This window comes from Bos grunniens, chromosome 1, assembly GCF_055505025.1.
Source record: "Bos grunniens cultivar Pamir isolate PY7600 chromosome 1, Bosgru_T2T1.0, whole genome shotgun sequence".
Taxonomy (NCBI): Eukaryota; Metazoa; Chordata; class Mammalia; order Artiodactyla; family Bovidae; genus Bos; species Bos grunniens.
Genome location: NC_141165.1, coordinates 39,907,402 through 39,924,119, shown reverse-complemented (window position 1 = coordinate 39,924,119; position 16,718 = coordinate 39,907,402). Strand labels below are relative to the sequence as shown.

General features: G+C 39.6%; 2 protein-coding genes across 4 annotated transcripts in view; one reads left to right on the top strand and one right to left on the bottom strand.

Annotated features, from left to right (window-relative positions):
* The window catches only part of EIF2A (eukaryotic translation initiation factor 2A), a 41,736-nt gene extending 34,536 nt beyond the window's left edge, over positions 1-7,200 (bottom strand). For all 3 annotated transcript variants that reach the window (XR_015160140.1, XM_086390277.1, XM_086390282.1), the window contains exon 1: positions 7,165-7,200. Coding sequence is in view for 1 of the 3 variants with exons in the window: in XM_086390277.1 (XP_086246403.1) it covers positions 7,165-7,192 (28 nt within the window). In the remaining 2 variants the exon portion in view is untranslated. The remainder of the gene's footprint in view (positions 1-7,164) is intronic.
* A 296-nt stretch (positions 7,201-7,496) lies between these two features.
* Positions 7,497-12,069, top strand: SERP1 (stress associated endoplasmic reticulum protein 1). Its single transcript, XM_086390298.1, has 3 exons — positions 7,497-7,980; positions 8,260-8,335; positions 9,521-12,069. Exons 1-3 carry the CDS (start codon positions 7,897-7,899, stop codon positions 9,559-9,561), a joined length of 201 nt encoding a protein of 66 aa, XP_086246424.1. The 5' UTR covers positions 7,497-7,896; the 3' UTR covers positions 9,562-12,069.
* The last annotated feature ends 4,649 nt before the right edge of the window (positions 12,070-16,718 follow it).

Genomic DNA, 16,718 nt, shown 5'->3' with positions numbered 1-16,718 from the left:
CCAGGAAGCTGGTGCTCACCAGACACTGAATCTGCTGGTGCCTTGATCTTGGAATTGCCAGCCTCCAGAACTGTAATAAATAAATTTCCGTTGGCTACCACCCAGTCTTGGAGTAGGAAATGGCAACCACTCCAGTATTCCTGCCTGGATGATTCCATGGACAGAAGAGCCTGGCGGCTGCAGTCCATGGGATCACAAGGAGCTGAACACCACTGAGAACTGAGCGTGCACCCAATCTATGCTATTTGTGTTACAGGAGCCAGAATGGACTAAGACAGGGAGCAAAACTCCCACTTAACCCTCACTCTTTCACGCAAATTAACCCAAAATCTCAGGAAGCAACACTGACAGAAAAGTCACTGTGAAAAGTGCCATGTCCTTCTTTCTCAAGTAGCATTCAGTTTTCGTGGTTTTCAATTACTGGTTTTAATATGATTCTGGAGAAGCAAAATCTGAGTCAAATTAATCAACTCCTTTTCAACATGCATATGTTCTCATTCTAAATAAAGAACACTTTAAAAACAAAAATCCACAGTGGTCTATGATCCCGTTTATACAACACTCTTGAAATGACAAAGTATCATGATAGAGGACAGATCAGTGGATGCCAAGGGTTACAGGTGGATGGAGGCTCCAACCAGAAAAGGGTGACAGAGTAGTCCTTTGTGGTGATGGAGCAGTTCTATATTCTGATAGTGGTGGTGACATGAATCTGCACATGTGGTAAAATACATGCACGCACAAACGAGTAAAATCCAAATAGGACAGCAGTTTAGTGAATACTACCATACCAGTATCAATTTCCTGGTTCTGACAATACACTATAGTTATATAAGATATTATCATTGAGGAAAGTTAGGTGAGGGATACACAGGAACTCTCTTGACTCTTTTTGCAACTTCCTGTCTTAATTTACTTCAAAATAAAAAGGCTTTTTAAAAGCCCATCATTTTTCAGTAATATTTCGTTTACAATATTCCAAGAAATGAAACCAATCAAAAGTCTGCCAACATTCTGCAAGAATGGATTTGCTTGGGAATACCGAACAAAAGTGTTAAATTAAAAATCACATTGACCAAGAATTTCTGTACTAAGATAAAAACATATTCTGCAAGATAAAAGTACATATTAAAATTATTGCAGATGGTGATTGCAGCCATGAAATTAAAAGACGCTTACTCCTTGGAAGGAAAGTTATGTCCAACCTAGATAGCATATTCAAAAGCAGAGACATTACTTTGCCAACAAAGGTCCGTCTAGTCAAGGCTATGTTTTTTCCCGTGGTCATGTATGGATGTGAGAGTTGGACTGTGAAGAAGGCTGAGTGCCGAAGAATTGATGCTTTTGAACTGTGGTGTTGGAGAAGACTCTTGCAGGCCCCTTGGACTGCAGGAGATCCAACCAGTCCATCCTAAAGGAGACCAGTCCTGGGTGTTCATTGGAAGGACTGATGCTGAAGCTGAAACTCCAGTAATCTGGCCACCTCATGCGAGGAGTGACTCATTGGAAAAGACCCTGATGGTGGGAGAGATTGGGGGCAGGAGGAGAAGGAGACGACAGAGGATGAGATGTCTGAATGGCATCATCGACTCGATGCACATGAGTTTGGGTGAATTCCGGGAGTTGGTGATGGACAGGTAGGCCTGGCGTGTTGCGATTTATGGGGTCGCAAAGAGTCGGACACGACTGAGCGACTGAACTGAACTGAAAGCTACTTTATGCACTAATGATACAGTTGGTTCCCATTAAATTAGACAACTTCTTTATACATGATGCTTTACAGTAGATATGTCTATTATAGGGGAACTAAATATCAATTATATTCATCATAAAAATCATAATGAGTCATTATAGCTTTGTTCATACATGTAAACCACTATTTAAAACAAATATTTTATTATATATTTCTCTACACAGAAATACAACTATAAGAAAGTGCTGTAAAAAATTTTGGAACCACTAAGATATACTACTGATATTAAACTGTATTATCAGTTTGAACAACTTCCACAAATTTGAATACACAGATATACAAAGTTTATCAGATGAAATGCAAAATCAGGTTCATAACAGAACATAAACTGCATTATAAATTAATAAAAGCAAAAATAAATATGGACTCAAAACAAACTCTTTTCAATAACCGAAACGATCTTTTTCTACATGACTTTCTAATGAGGAATTCATTTTAATTGGAAGTGACTAAATGTAAAACAATGAGTAAAGTGTGGGGATAGCTTAATATAGTGTATTGACATGATTCCTTATTTTTAATGATTTTCCCCTTTAATCAAAAAAGGATCAACATGTTCTATAAAAAAAGAGAAATCAAGAATACAAATGGTTCTTTTCATTAAAGCAACAAATAAACAACAAAGTTCCACAAAAAATTACTGCTTAAAAACAATAATTATGTTAAATACTGTGCCTATATAGTATATTTTTAAAACTTACTAGCCTTTCTAGATACGTACCATTCATTGCTCTAGGCCTGAGTTAATAAGCGAAGACTATGAGGCTCAACGAAAATTGGCCCTAGGTCTGGGATACAGTGATATCATATTATTTCCAATCCTTGTACCCACTGAAGTATATATCAATTTAGGAAAATGACTCAATCTTGATTATCTCAATGGCCTCAAGTAGGCAAGCTGACTGAACAACATAAGCTTCATGTAAGGGTTATTGTTCTTTTATGGCCAAGCATCCTGGACCCCCTTTACAGGAGACCTTAGTTTTCCTTTGAGAAATATCCAGGGGTGAGAATAATTTGGTTCTGGTGATCCGATTAAAAACTGACTAATTTAGGACTTACCTGGTGGCACAGTGAATAAGAATCCACCTGCCACAGCAATGGAGACAGAGAAGAGATGTGTGGTCACAGGTGTGGGAGGGGTGGGACCAATGGCGAGAGTAGCATGGAGACATATACACTACCATATGTAAAACAGACAGCAGGGGGGCTTTGCTGTATGACTCGGGGAACTCAAATCAGGGCTCTGTGACAAACTAGAGGGGTGGGATGGAGTGGGAGATGGGAGGGAGGTTCTGGAGGGAGGGGACACATGTATACCTATGGCTGATTCATGCTGATGTATGGCAGAAACCAACACAATATTATAAAGCAGTCATCCTTCAATTAAAAATTAATTAATTAAAAAACCAAACAGAAAAAAAAATCCTGAGAGTTCTCATCACAAGAGAAAAAATTTTCATTTCCTTAAATTGCATATGAGAAACTTATTGTGATAATTATTTATTGAAAGAAGTCAAATCATTATGCTATACACCTTAACCTTATATGTGCTGTCTGTAAATTATCTCTCAATAAAACTGGGAGAACAACAAAAAGAATCCACCTACCAATACATGAACTTCCTGATGTTCAAGCTGGTTTTAGAAAAGGCAGAGGAACCAGAGATCAAATTGCCAACATCTGCTGGATCATTGAAAAAGCAAGAGAGTTCCAGAAAAACATCTATTTCTGCTTTATTGACTATGCCAAAGCCTTTGACTGTGTGGATCACAAGAAACTGTGGAAAATTCTGAAAGAGATGGGAATACCAGACTACCTGATCTGCCTCTTGAGAAATTTGTATGCAGGTCAGGAAGCAACAGTTAGAACTGGACATGGAACAACAGACTGGTTCCAAATAGGAAAAGGAGTTCGTCAAGGCTGTATATTGTCTCCCTGTTTATTTAACTTCTATGCAGAGTACATCATGAGAAATGCTGGGCTGGAAGAAACACAAGCTGGAATCAAGATTGCCGGGAGAAATATCAATAACCTCAGATATGCAGATGACACCACCCTTATGGCAGAAAGTGAAGAGGAACTCAAAAGCCTCTTGATGAAAGTGAAAGTGAAAGCGGAGAGTGAAAAAGCTGGCTTAAAGCTCAACATTCAGAAAACGAAGATCATGGCATCCGGTCCCATCACTTCATGGGAAATAGATGGGGAAACAGTGGAAACAGTGCCAGACTTTATTTTTCTGGGCTCCAAAATCACTGCAGATGGTGATTGCAGCCATGAAATTAAAAGACGCTTACTCCTTGGAAGGAAAGTTATGACCAACCTAGACAGCATATTCAAAAGCAGAGACATTACTTTGCCAACAAAGGTTCGTCTAGTCAAGGCTATGGTTTTTCCTGTGGTCATGTATGGATGTGAGAGTTGGACTGTGAAGAAGGCTGAGCGCCGAAGAATTGATGCTTTTGAACCGTGGTGTTGGAGAAGACTCTTGAGAGTCCCTTGGACTGCAAGGAGATCCAACCAGTCCATTCTGAAGGAGATCAGCCCTGGGATTTCTTTGGGAGGAATGATGCTGAAGCTGAAACTCCAGTACTTTGGCCACCTCATGCGAAGAACTGACTCACTGGAAAAGACTCTGATGCTGGGAGGGATTGGGGGCAGGAGGAGAAGGGGACAACAGAGGATGAGATGGCTGGATGGCATCACTGACTTGATGGATGTGAGTCTGAGTGAACTCCGGGAATTGGTGATGGACAGGGAGGCCTGGCGTGCTGCGATTCATGGGGTCGCAAAGAGTCGGACACGACTGAGCGACTGATCTGATCTGATCTGACCAATACATGGGACATGGGTTCAATCCCTGGTTCAGGAAGATTCCACATGTCCTGGAGCAACTAAGCCTGTGTGCCACAACTACTGAAGCCCAGGCACCTAGAGCCTGTGCTCTGCAACAAGAGAAGCCACCGCAACCAGAGAAAGCCTGTGAAAAGCCACGACCCAGCGCATCCAAAAATAAATAAATACATGGGGGAAAAAAAAGACTCTTACAAAATAAATAAATAAATCTGACTAATTAAATGGCGAACAAGAGCCAAGTCAACTCAAAGACAGCCAACCTTAACACAGGCACAGATGTGCACTTTCCTTAGGGGCTGCTGAGCTGGCTGAATGTAAACCTGGAGATCCCAGTTCAAACATTAGCCTGAGAATAAATTTAACCTGAAAGAAAGCAAGAGCTTAGGGATGAAGAAAAACAGATTTTTGGAGTCATGAGAATACCCGAATGTAACAGTAAAAGCTTTCAGGTACATGAGTTTTTTTTTTTAATCCTTTCACTTGTTTTAGCTTTCTGTCATTTCCAGTGAAAAATAATAACTAATACAATTTACTAGGTAATCTTAAGTTAAAACCATTAACAACTCCTAAATCCCATAAATTTAAACAAGATTTTGGAAGTAAAAGGATCCATTGTTGACTGAAATACCTATTCTCAGAATGTTTAAAAGATTAATCAGTATGTTCCAATGAAAGAAAAAATGAAACATGGGGTTGAATGATTGAATATAATTCTGACTTCGCCAATTTGTAATGTGAATCTCACCACTTAATTTCTCTGAGCTGCTATAAATATGAGAATATAATGAGAAGACTGACTGATAACTCTTAAGCTCTTGATTTTAACTTAAGTCCTTGATTTTAAGCATTGTAAGAAAACTGTCACTCTTGGTTAGTCTGAGTACAAATAAAGGGGTTATCTTTCATTACTTTATTTTTCCATTAAATATTTAGTGTCTCTTGTATACCAGGCATTGTATCTGGTATTGAGAAGACAGGGATGAATAAGACTCTGTCTCTGCCATTAAGGAGTTCACAGTCTACCAGGGGAGAAAAGCATCTGAACAAGTAGATAATCATCCTATGTGATGAATGAAAAGAAAAAAAAAAGTATATACAAGGTACAAAAACAGCCTGAGGAAAGATCGACTATCTGGGAAGATTAAGGAAAGCCTTCATAAAGTAATGACGTCTAAAATAAAATTAAAAAGATAAAAAGAAGTCAGCCAAATCAAGAGAAAGAGGATAGTGTTAGACTAAGGAAATACGTGGCTCAAGGGTTTTAAAGTTCAATATTGATGAAGAACAAAATAGGATGAGGTTGCAAGGAGTAAAATGAATGACAAGAGCTATTCAAAAGATTATAAAGGGTTCCGCATGCTGTGCTCAACAGCAAAGAATTTACCCTGTAAGCAGTTACTATAAGGATTTTAAAAGGGAAAAGATAAAATGATTACATACAAAAATGTATTAATTTTTAAAGTTCAAAAAAGCATTCAGCATTCCTAAATTGTAAGTAACATACAGGCTACCTTTGTGAAATTAGAGAAATAAATTCATTTAGTTAGGTAATTATGCTTTTAGGCAGTACCTGCCTGGCAAGGTATCTAACAAATCAGTCAGTATTTGACAAACGTTTGATGAAAGAACTGTGGTAGCCACACTGAATATGAATGAGCCTGGTGCTTAACACTGACAACAAAGATCTCCAAATGCAGAATGGCAAAAGGTGCAAAAGTTTTTTAAGGTTCCTTTCAAGTCTCAGGGGGAAGTAACCCCTTTCCTCAATGGCTTCTTTTTCCTCTACATGTTATTAAGTTATTGGTAACTTAATTTAAGCCTTTTCTCTCCCAACTCCCCTCTCCTTACTAGAAGCTCATATATGAGACTCCAGCCACTACTCTAATCCAGAGTCATCGCCGATATTATCTAAGAGAAAGTTTATTATCTTCTGTAACATTATAAACTATGCCTCGGCTTCAAAACCTCAGGAATCACATAACGTTCTAATGTTGCTACTTTGTAATGCTCATTGCTACTCCTCTAGACCACACTCTCATCTACTTAAAACTTACACTAGCACAGCTCCACTCAGTCCCACAAACTGCATTAAAGCAAAGAGAATAGGATTTGTCATTAGTTAAATTTCGGTGTATTTAACGTGCGCGGTTACTCTAGTATTAACAGACTTTCCTTTTACAGAGTTAAATGACTTCACACTGTCAACAGGGCCTGTCACCTGGTAAGCGTTAGAGTACCACCGGTATTGCAGACGCAGGTTAACAAATTCCACTGGCACTCTGTTCTTACGCCCCTTTCGCTATTCCCGTAGAACCTGAAGTGTTAGGAAAGAATGATGGATGGGCAAAAGCGGGGGGCGGGATGCTGGACCCTCGATGCTAGGGCCTAACTTCCGATTGCCACGCTACATCAAGAAATCCAAAAGGCCCTCCGGCTCTACCGCAATCCACAAAAAAAGGCGGATCTGACGCCAAGGCTTCTCGCGTGGTGCCCAAGGTCAAAGACAGAAAAAACTCTGCTCTAAAGAAATAGTCCCTCGCTCGTTCAGAACTCACCTGTCAAGAGTGGCGTGGACGGCGCCATCTTGTCCCGGAAAGAGAATCAGATACTTGGGTCAGAGTTCACGAGGGCCGAACCCGGCCCCAACACGTCTCCTCCGGCGTGGAGACGGCGAACTTGTGTTTCCTAGGTCATGAGCCTCGGGGCCAATTCACTTCCGGTCGGAGCGAGACGCTAAAAAGACCTCGAACGCGCGCACGCGCAACTTTGGGGCCGCGCTTTACGGTGCGTGGAGGGGCGGGGCTAGGGTCGGTGCGCCGGACTTCACCCTCCCTCTCCGTCTTCCTCAGCAGGCGGAGCCTGCACTTCCGCGGGGCGGGGCCAGTCCAGTGCTGACGTTGGCAGCGGATCCCGAAGCAGTTTGAGGCGACGGGCTGCTGCACTGTCTCGTTGTTGCGTTGTGTTCGTTTCCTTCCTCTTACATTCCACGCTCCCGGCGGCGGCCAGAGCGGCAGCGCGAGACTATTCTGGCGGCCTGCTCTGCACCTCCCGCGCGCCCGCCTCGCTCGGCCGGACAGTCCGGCGTCGTCAGTCGGCCCGCGCCCCGCTAGGGTTCAGACCCGGAGCCCGCCTCGCCCAGGCCCAGTGGTCGGAGCTAGCGCCCCGCCTGAGAGCCCCCTCGCTCTGGCGGCGCGGCCACCGGGAGCGGAGCGTCGGTCGCAGCGGCCCGAGAAGAAGCGAGCGAGCGAGACCGAGGGGTGGCCGGGGCAGGTGGTGGCGCCGCGAAGATGGTTGCCAAGCAGCGGATCCGTATGGCTAACGAGAAGCACAGCAAGAATATCACCCAGCGCGGCAACGTCGCCAAGACCTCGGTAAGGGAAGAGCGGGCGCCTCTCTCCCTTCCGCAGCCGGTTCTGAGGCCCGGGAGCCAGGGCCGCGTCGAGCTCTCTTCTCCAGGCTCCGGCCCGAGGCCGCGAGCTGGACCTAAGTTGGGAGCTTAAAAGATGGGTGCGGGATCTGGTCAACTCGGGAACGCGGGAGAGACCTGTGACGTGCGGGGACCCGGCCACCTGGCCCGGGGTGCGGGCGGTGAGAGCCCGGGCTCAGGGCGGGTTTTTTGCATTGCAAACCGCGGATTTTCCATTTTGCAGAGAAATGCTCCTGAAGAGAAGGCGTCTGTAGGACCCTGGTTATTGGCTCTCTTCATTTTTGTTGTTTGTGGTTCTGGTAAGTGTTTTGGGGTCGACCGTCGGGTTGGGTGTTGGATGACGGGTTTGGGGATGACGTGGTGACCCATGAGTGGTGAGTCCTACCCGCGTAGTTCTCAACCCACCTGCCGGGAGATCCATATAATTTTCTTTCGTCCGAACCAAATTACTTGCCCCACATATGTACAGAGGGTGGTGCTCTAGAAACTTCTCCTCGTTTGATTTGCGCTCACAGGAGAACAGAAAAGGGGGTCAGGTCCTTAGTAATTATCGAGTTGAAAAACATTAGATCAAAACAAAAAATACACCTCCCAGAATGAGAATGTAGAATGTTAAGCAACTTTTGCGAAAGAGAAGCTTGTGAATTTCACGTTCATGGAATTATTCGAACTTAATCTAACGTGTTCCAAAATCTAATGTCTTTAAGTCAAAATTGGTTATGTTTTATAAAGTAAAGCTAGTACAAGGAATTAATCCACTGTAGAGGAATTTGTACCTGATTGTCAATTTAATGTGTGAGACAAATGTTTTTAGTTTAATGAAAGAAATGTTTGGCATATGGTAGGAAGAATTAGTTGTCAGGGCAGACTGCTGTTCGAGTGGTAGACTCTTGTCTCTGCGAATGGATTATAGAATGTCTTTCCTCTCTTCATTTATTATCTTAGTATGCAGGCTCTTAATATGGAAATAACGTGTTTCTGCTTTCCTTGTCCTGACATTTTAAAGTCACTGGAGGTTTCTTTTAACCATTTCCCTTTGTCTGCCTCCTGGACGTTGGCGAAGCTTTCCTGATAAATGGCCAAGAGCCAAGCAGTTTATGTAACATAAAGATAATTGAATTTCAGCTTCCTAAGAATGAGGAAATATGCATATATTACAGGTCAAGTACACCTGATATTTAGGGTTAAACCAAAATACTTGTATGCTAGAAAAACCTGTTCACTTTGGTACTTTAATTTCTTTCTTAAAAATCACTCCTTATGTGATAACTCTTAGACATTTAGACATAAAATTCAGGAAAGCTAAGGCATAGAAAAGTAATTGTATTATCACAGTAGGCTTGTCTTCATAATACTTCAAGTTACATAGTATTTGCAAGTAATTGTCAGGGTGTTCTTGGATTCTTGAACTACTTTAACACTTGTCAGTTGCCAGGCCTGTTTTATTCAAAGCATGTTTTAATTTTTGCTCTTTCTTTTTACAGCAATTTTCCAGATTATTCAAAGTATCAGGATGGGCATGTGAAGTGACTGACCTTAAGATGTTTCCATTCTCCTGTGAATTTTAACTTGAACTCATTCCTGATGTTTGGTATCCTGGTTAAAAACAATTCAGTAAAGCATCCTGCCTCAGAATGACTGTTCATATCATCCTTCATGTGTCATTCCAAGGTTTCTTCACAAGTCATTCCGAGTTTTCTAGTCCATACCACAGTGCCTTGCAAAAGCACCACATGAATAAAGCAATAAAATTTGATTGTTAAGCTACAGTAGTGGACCCTACTTATTCAGTCAGTAAAGAGTAAGTTTTTGGTTTTTTTTAAATGTGGTTATTAGAACAAGATATAGAATAGAAAATTAGATCAAATCTATGTAGACAGGGTCTAGATTTTGTTAGCCCAAATGTGTAAATGCAGTTAGCTTAATTTAAAATTTGGAATCCTACAGTTTTTATATAGCTAGGCACTTTATTACTATTTCTTGAGTTGAAAGCACACTCCCACAGAGGGTCGTGTAACTGTCCTGTAATAAGGTACTTACAAATGGAACAACTACACGGCTAGCCTAGTTTTCCCACAATCTTTTAGCACCTAAAATTTTTTAAAAGCTTCTAAATGCCCGATATAAAGGGAGATGCTTACACCCACAATGTCTATTTTAACATTATTATTTCTATTACACTACCTTGGATTGTGCATGAGTGAATATACTAACCGAGGATGCCCTAAGAAAACAACTTGGTTGAGCATTTTATAACTTAATCACTTCAGTTTCACTAAAAGTAGCCATGGTGGAGTAAAGTCAGGGAAGGTTTTTTAATATCACTGTTGATTTCACCAGAATTACTTTAATATATCAAAGGGGTCTATTATGGTGAACAACATTTTAGGGGAAAATACTACTAAAAATGGATGCCTCACCAGGACATACTATTGAGTCCAGTGTGCCATAAGACATCTTAGCATGTTGATAGCACTTTTAATACCAAAAAGGCACATCAACTGAAAAGTTACACTTAGTTTGGAAATGCTTTTCTTGATTTATGGTTAAAATTCTGTTAGGATACTAGATATATCAGACTCAAGTGTCATTGGGAATTAAATGGATTTACTGATAAGAATCAGTCCTTAGTCTTCCCTTTGTTATATGGTTTTACAGGTTATGATTGATCAGACTTTGTTTTTACTAATGGTAAGGGTGAGTGATAAGGCAGGTTTGAGGTTTACTGGTACTGTTGAAAATTTCAAGTATTGGCTATTTAAATACTTAGCCCTAAGGTTGATGAAAAAAGCCTGAGAGGTGTCTGTGTGTTAATGAATTGGAGAGAAAGCTGCTTGTTTGCTTTGTTGATTGCCTCAGGATATCTCTTTAAAATAAGCTGTTTTAAGAGGAGCAGAAGGGAAATCTACTACCTAGTCTATACAGTAAGAACCTCAAAGCTTCTGATAGCCCTAAGTATGGGGGAGAGTGAGCGAGAGGAGTGGTTAGGATGGTCCTTGACTGCTCTGGAATAGGAAAGGAATCCGCTGACCTTGGTCCAGCACGTTTTTATCTGCATTGTTAACCTGCCTTTCTCACCCAGGAAATCAACCCCTGTGTTTGTTTCCCTCTTGGTTAACTAATTCTATTTTATTGTACCTTTAAAAATGAAATTTATTGTTCTAAATTCATAGCAGGTGCCTTAGTCTTTGCTTTTGAGTCAAACTATTCCATATCTCCATATCAGAATTTCCCTTTGGTTTACTATAGATAGTTGGCTTTAAAACATTTGAGTTTTTTTTTTTAACAATGTCTATTAATTTGATTGTTAAATTGCCATAGTGAGCAATCACTTTACATATGTAAAGTTGCATTCCCTTTGTATTTCATATGTAATTACCAATTGGGTGCATTTTATATTAAGGATGGATTATGCATGTTTGGGTCAATGAAAGCTATGTCTTATTTGATTTACCCTTTAAAAATAAAGATCCCTGAATAGTTGATGTTTTCTAAAAGGAAATGATTTTGTAGAGTTCTTAATCTGAGTATACTTTTTATAGTTAATAGAAGATGATTTTAAGGAACGCCTGGTATGTTGTACTTGAGTTAGAAGAAATAGTACCCAGAGGCACAAATTTTAAGGTTAATAACTGGTAATAGGTACTAAGAAAAATATATAAAAGCACAATGAGTTAAATACTTTCCCACGTGGAATTTACCTTCACCTCATTATTTGAGTCTGGTACAAGGAAAAAGCACAGTTTTTTTGATCTCCCTTTCCCAGTTGAATTTTATATGTCACCTAATGTTGAGTACAATGTAGAGAATAAATACTTTATTGGGGTGGTCTGCATTATCCAATTACTCTTTTGTAATTTAGCTATAACATATCAAGGAGTTGTCAATGACTTCATTTTATCTGTTGGATTGTATATAATGTTGCTCAAAGTAATTAAGTGGGTTTCCAAAATAAGTGAAGATTTTCATTGTAACAGGATGCATTGTAATAGACTTTTATTTACATTAAAGAAGTGTATATATTCAACCGCAAGGCCATGGCTCTTCTCACTGAGGTTCCTGGAGTTTTGGCACATGGGAGATTCCACAACAAAATTTTATTATGCTTTAACATCTCTAAAATTTAGGATATCATCAAATTTTCCATGTGGAAATTGTCTTGAAGTTTGGTTTAACTTTACCTACCTTTTTAGTTTCTTGTCATTTTAGATGCAAACCACAACTTTTAAGAGATAGGAGTTCAGTTTAGTAGCAAATATTACGACACTCCCTCAGAGAATCCTTTCCTGTCTGAACAGTCCCACTCTGCTTGTATTACTATATCTTCAAGTTGAGTTAGAACAAAAATGTCTGAATTTGGACAGAGTTCTAATGAGCAATAAAAGGCTAGAAATTAACTTGAAGGGAAAAATTCCACTGTCTGAACTTACATAATTCAAAGTAAATTCATATATATCACAGAATCTTAAAGATAGAAATAACATGGGAAATTTAGCACAACTGCCTCAATTTACAGATAAGAAAATTCATTTATTCAGAGGTAACTTAGGTGCCAGCTCTGGAAATAGAGCTGTGAATACAGAGTCCCAGCACTCAGATGTCTTCCAGTCAAGTGTGTGAGTCACTCAGTCATGTCCAACTCTTTGTGACCCCATAAACTGTAGCTGTCCATGGGATTCTCCAGGCAAGAATACTGGAGTGGGTTGCTATTTCCTTCTCCGGGGATCTTCCTGACTCGGGGATTGAACCTGGGCTGCTCACTTTGCAGGTAGATTATTTACTATCTCAGCCACCAGAGAAGCCAGTAGTAAGGAAAAAATGCAATGAAAACAACCGTAATTGTGATAGGTATTTCAAAAGAAAAGTAAAACCAGATAAATGGAGTCTTTGCCCTCATGGGGCCAGTTGAGGTAGAATAGAAACTAGAGCCAAGGTTTCCTGGCTCACTAAGCCATCTAGAAACCATAGGACTGATTGCAATACATCCACACAGGACACTTCTGTTTTCATGAACTTTTTGCTTCTGCTTTTAGAAAAGCTCAATTTTTTTTTTTTGGCTATGCTGGGTCGTCATTGCTATGCATGCTTTTTTCTAGTTGTGGGAAGCAGGGGCTACTCTCCAGTTGCTGTGCTTGGGCTTGTCGTTGCCATGGCTTCTCTTGTGGAGCACAGGCTATAGGGCACCCAGACGTCAGTAGTTGCAGCTCCTGGCTTCAGAGCACAGGCTCAGTAGTTGTGGTGCATGGGCTTAGTTGCTCCATGGCATGTAGGATCTTCGGGATTGAACCTGTGTCTCCTGCACTGGGCAGGCAGATTCTTTACCACTGAGTCATCTGGGAAGCCCCTAAATTTTTTTTTCCTCTTGCCAATTGAAAGAAAAAGAGAATTTGTCCTTTTATGGATGCAATTTCTTTTGAAAATGAATTTGTGACAAATTTACTATTAGTGTTTCCTGTACCTCATGAAATTAACAAAGATTAAATCAGTAATGTTATTCAGTATAACATATTTAAGGGTACATTTTTTTTTAAGTAGTTTTGCTAACACTTCGTTTAAATTTTTTAATCTGTGATGTTGAAAAATTTTTTTTGTTAGCCCAATAGTCAAAAAAGATACATGCTCTCCACAGATACAAGGTTCAGTGAACAATGCGTGTGTGACTTACTTTCCTATATACAAATTTCCACTTTGGGATGAAGATAGAACTTAATCTGCACATTTTAATAATTAAAGCTATGATTTCAGTATGCTCAAATGGGTTAGTAACAGGTTTTTCTTTTTTTCTTACTTAGGGAGAAAGTCAAACAGAATGAGAATAATTTATTTTGGAGCTAAAAGGAACTCTTCAAATGATCTTTATTATCCCCCTTTATTTACACTTGAGGAAATTATGGCCTAGAGAAGTTATCTTTCTCATCATCAACAAACCAGGAGCAGAGCAAGGATTAGAAAACTGGACTTGGGGTGACCAAACTGGCTCTTTATTATGCTGAATGCCAAGAAATTATAATTCTTTAGGAATCTCTCCTTTTACCTTAGAAGATTATATGTTAATTTCATGAACCCCCTTGAGTGAGTGATAAAGGTAAGATCTGGGGATTAACTAAACTTCAATGGCTTCCTACTGCCATTGGAATGAACTAACTCTTTAACTATGATTTTTAGGCCAGTTCATAACATGGCCCAACCTTCCTTTTCAGCCTTGTGACACATAATCTTCCTTTCAGAGACTTATTCTTGCTCCATGAGTACTTTCATTTTTCAGATACCTTGTGCTATTTTTTTTTAATGCTTCCTTCTTTTATTTATATAATTCATTAAGATTCTTGTACCATAGTTTTTCAGATTCAGCATTCCAGACATGGCAATGAATTATTTTCCTTTATGTGGAAAAAGAACAAACAGAATTGATCTTAAATACAGATATAAAATGGCCATTTGCTTACACACTTTGACCTGAGGGAGGTTACAAAAGCAAAAACAAAAAGTATTCTTTAACTCCTGGTTTTTGGCTCACAATTTTTATCATTTTGAGTACTGTCTTCTCCCTGGAGTCCTGTTAAGATTGTATGTACATGTAAGGCTCATTATATTATCCAGGTTCAGTGTACATGAGTTCTATTGTATGACTTTTATTTTTTTCTTCTAGAAAGAAGGATGAACTCTGAGAGAAAACTAATCCCTATATACAAGCATACCTCAGAGATACTGTGGTACACTTCGTGGCTACCACAATAAAGTGAATATTGCAATAAAGCAAGTCACAGGAACTTTTTGATTTCCCAGTACATATAAAAGTTATGTTTATACTACACTATAGTCTGTTGTGTAAAGTAGTAGTGTGTCTGAAAAACAATGAATATACCTTAATTTAAAAAATATTGCTGAAAAATGCTATCATCTGACAATGCAGGGTTGTCACAAACCCTCAATTAGTTTTAAAAAAAGCACTATCTGCCTAGACTTTCTATACTCTATTGCCCTTCCTCCAGATACTGCATTTTTAAATAAAGGTTGAAGCAACCCGTGTTGACTGTAAGCACCATTTTCCAAGAGCATTTGCTCACTTTACTAAATAATTTTTCTTCCAGGCATATTAAATTGGCATAAAGCATTGTGTAAGTTTGATTTAAGATCCCCTTAATGGATCACAGCCTTGTTATGTTAAAGAGGCTTGTGTAAACAATGGAATGATCTTGGTTCGTTTCCAAGACAAACCATTCAACATCACAGTAATAAAGTCTATGCCTCAACTACTAATGCTGAAGAAGCTGAAGATGACTGGTTCTATGAAGACCTTATAAGACCTTCTAGAACTAACACCAAATATGTCCTTTTCATCTTAGGGGATTGGAATGTAAAAGTAGGAAGTTGAGATACCTAAAGTAACAGGCAGTTTTGGCTTTGAAGTACAAAATGAACAGGGCAAAGGCTAACAGTTTTGTCAAGAGAACACACTGGTCATAGAAAACACCCTTTTCCAACAACACAAACGACAACTATATATGGACATCACCAGATGGTCAATACAGAAATTGGATTGATTTTATTCTTTGCAGCCGAATGGAGAAGCTCTGTACTGTCAGCAAAAACAAGAATGGGAGCTCACTATGGTTCAGATCGTGAGCTTCTTATTGCAAAATTCAGGCTTAAATTGAAATTTTAATTTCCTAGTGGGAAAACCACTAGGCCATTTAGATATGACCTAAGTCAAATCCCTTATGATTATACAGTGGAGGTGATGAATAGATTTGAAGGATTAGATCTGGTAGACAGAGTGCCTGAAGAATTATGGACGGAGGTTTGGAACTTTGTACAGAAGGGAGTAACCAAAACTATCCCAAAAAAAGAAGTGCAAGAAAGCAATGGTTGCCTGAGGATGTTTTACAATTAGATGAGAAGAGAAGAAAAAGCAATGGAGAAAGGGAAATATACCCAACTGAATGCAGAGTTCCAGACAATAGCAAGGAGAGATAAGAAAGCCTTCTTAAGTGAACAATACAAAAAAGTAGAGGAAAACAATAGAATGGGAAATACAGCTATCTCAAGAAAATTGGGGATATCAAAGAACATTTCATGCAAGGATGGGCACAAAAAAGGACAGAAATTATAAGGACCTAACAGAAACAAAAGGTTAAAAAGAGGTGGCAAGAATACATACAAGAACCACACACAAAAAAGCTTTTAATGACCCAGATAACCATGATGGTGTGATCACTTACCTAGAGCCAGACCTCTTGGAGTGTGATATCAAGTGGGCCTTAAGCGTTACTACAAACAAAGCTAGTGGAGGTGATGGGATTCCAGGTGAGCTATTTAAAATCCTAAAGATGATGCTATTAAAGTGCTGCATTCAGTATGTCAGCAAATTTGGAAAACTCAGCAGTGACCACAGGACTGGAAAAGGTCAGTTTTCATTCCAGTCCCTAAGAAAGGCAATACCAACAAATGGTCAAACTACCATAAAATTGCACTTTTTCACATGCTAGCAAGGTAATGCTCAAAATTCTTCAGGCTAGGCTTCAGCAGTACATGAACCCAGAACTTCCAGAAGTACAAGCTGGATTTAGAAAAAGCAGAGGAACCAGAGATCAAATGACCAACATTCATTGGATCATAGAGAAAGCAAGAGAATTCCAGCAAAACATCTATTTCTGCTTCATTGACTATGCTAAAGCCTTA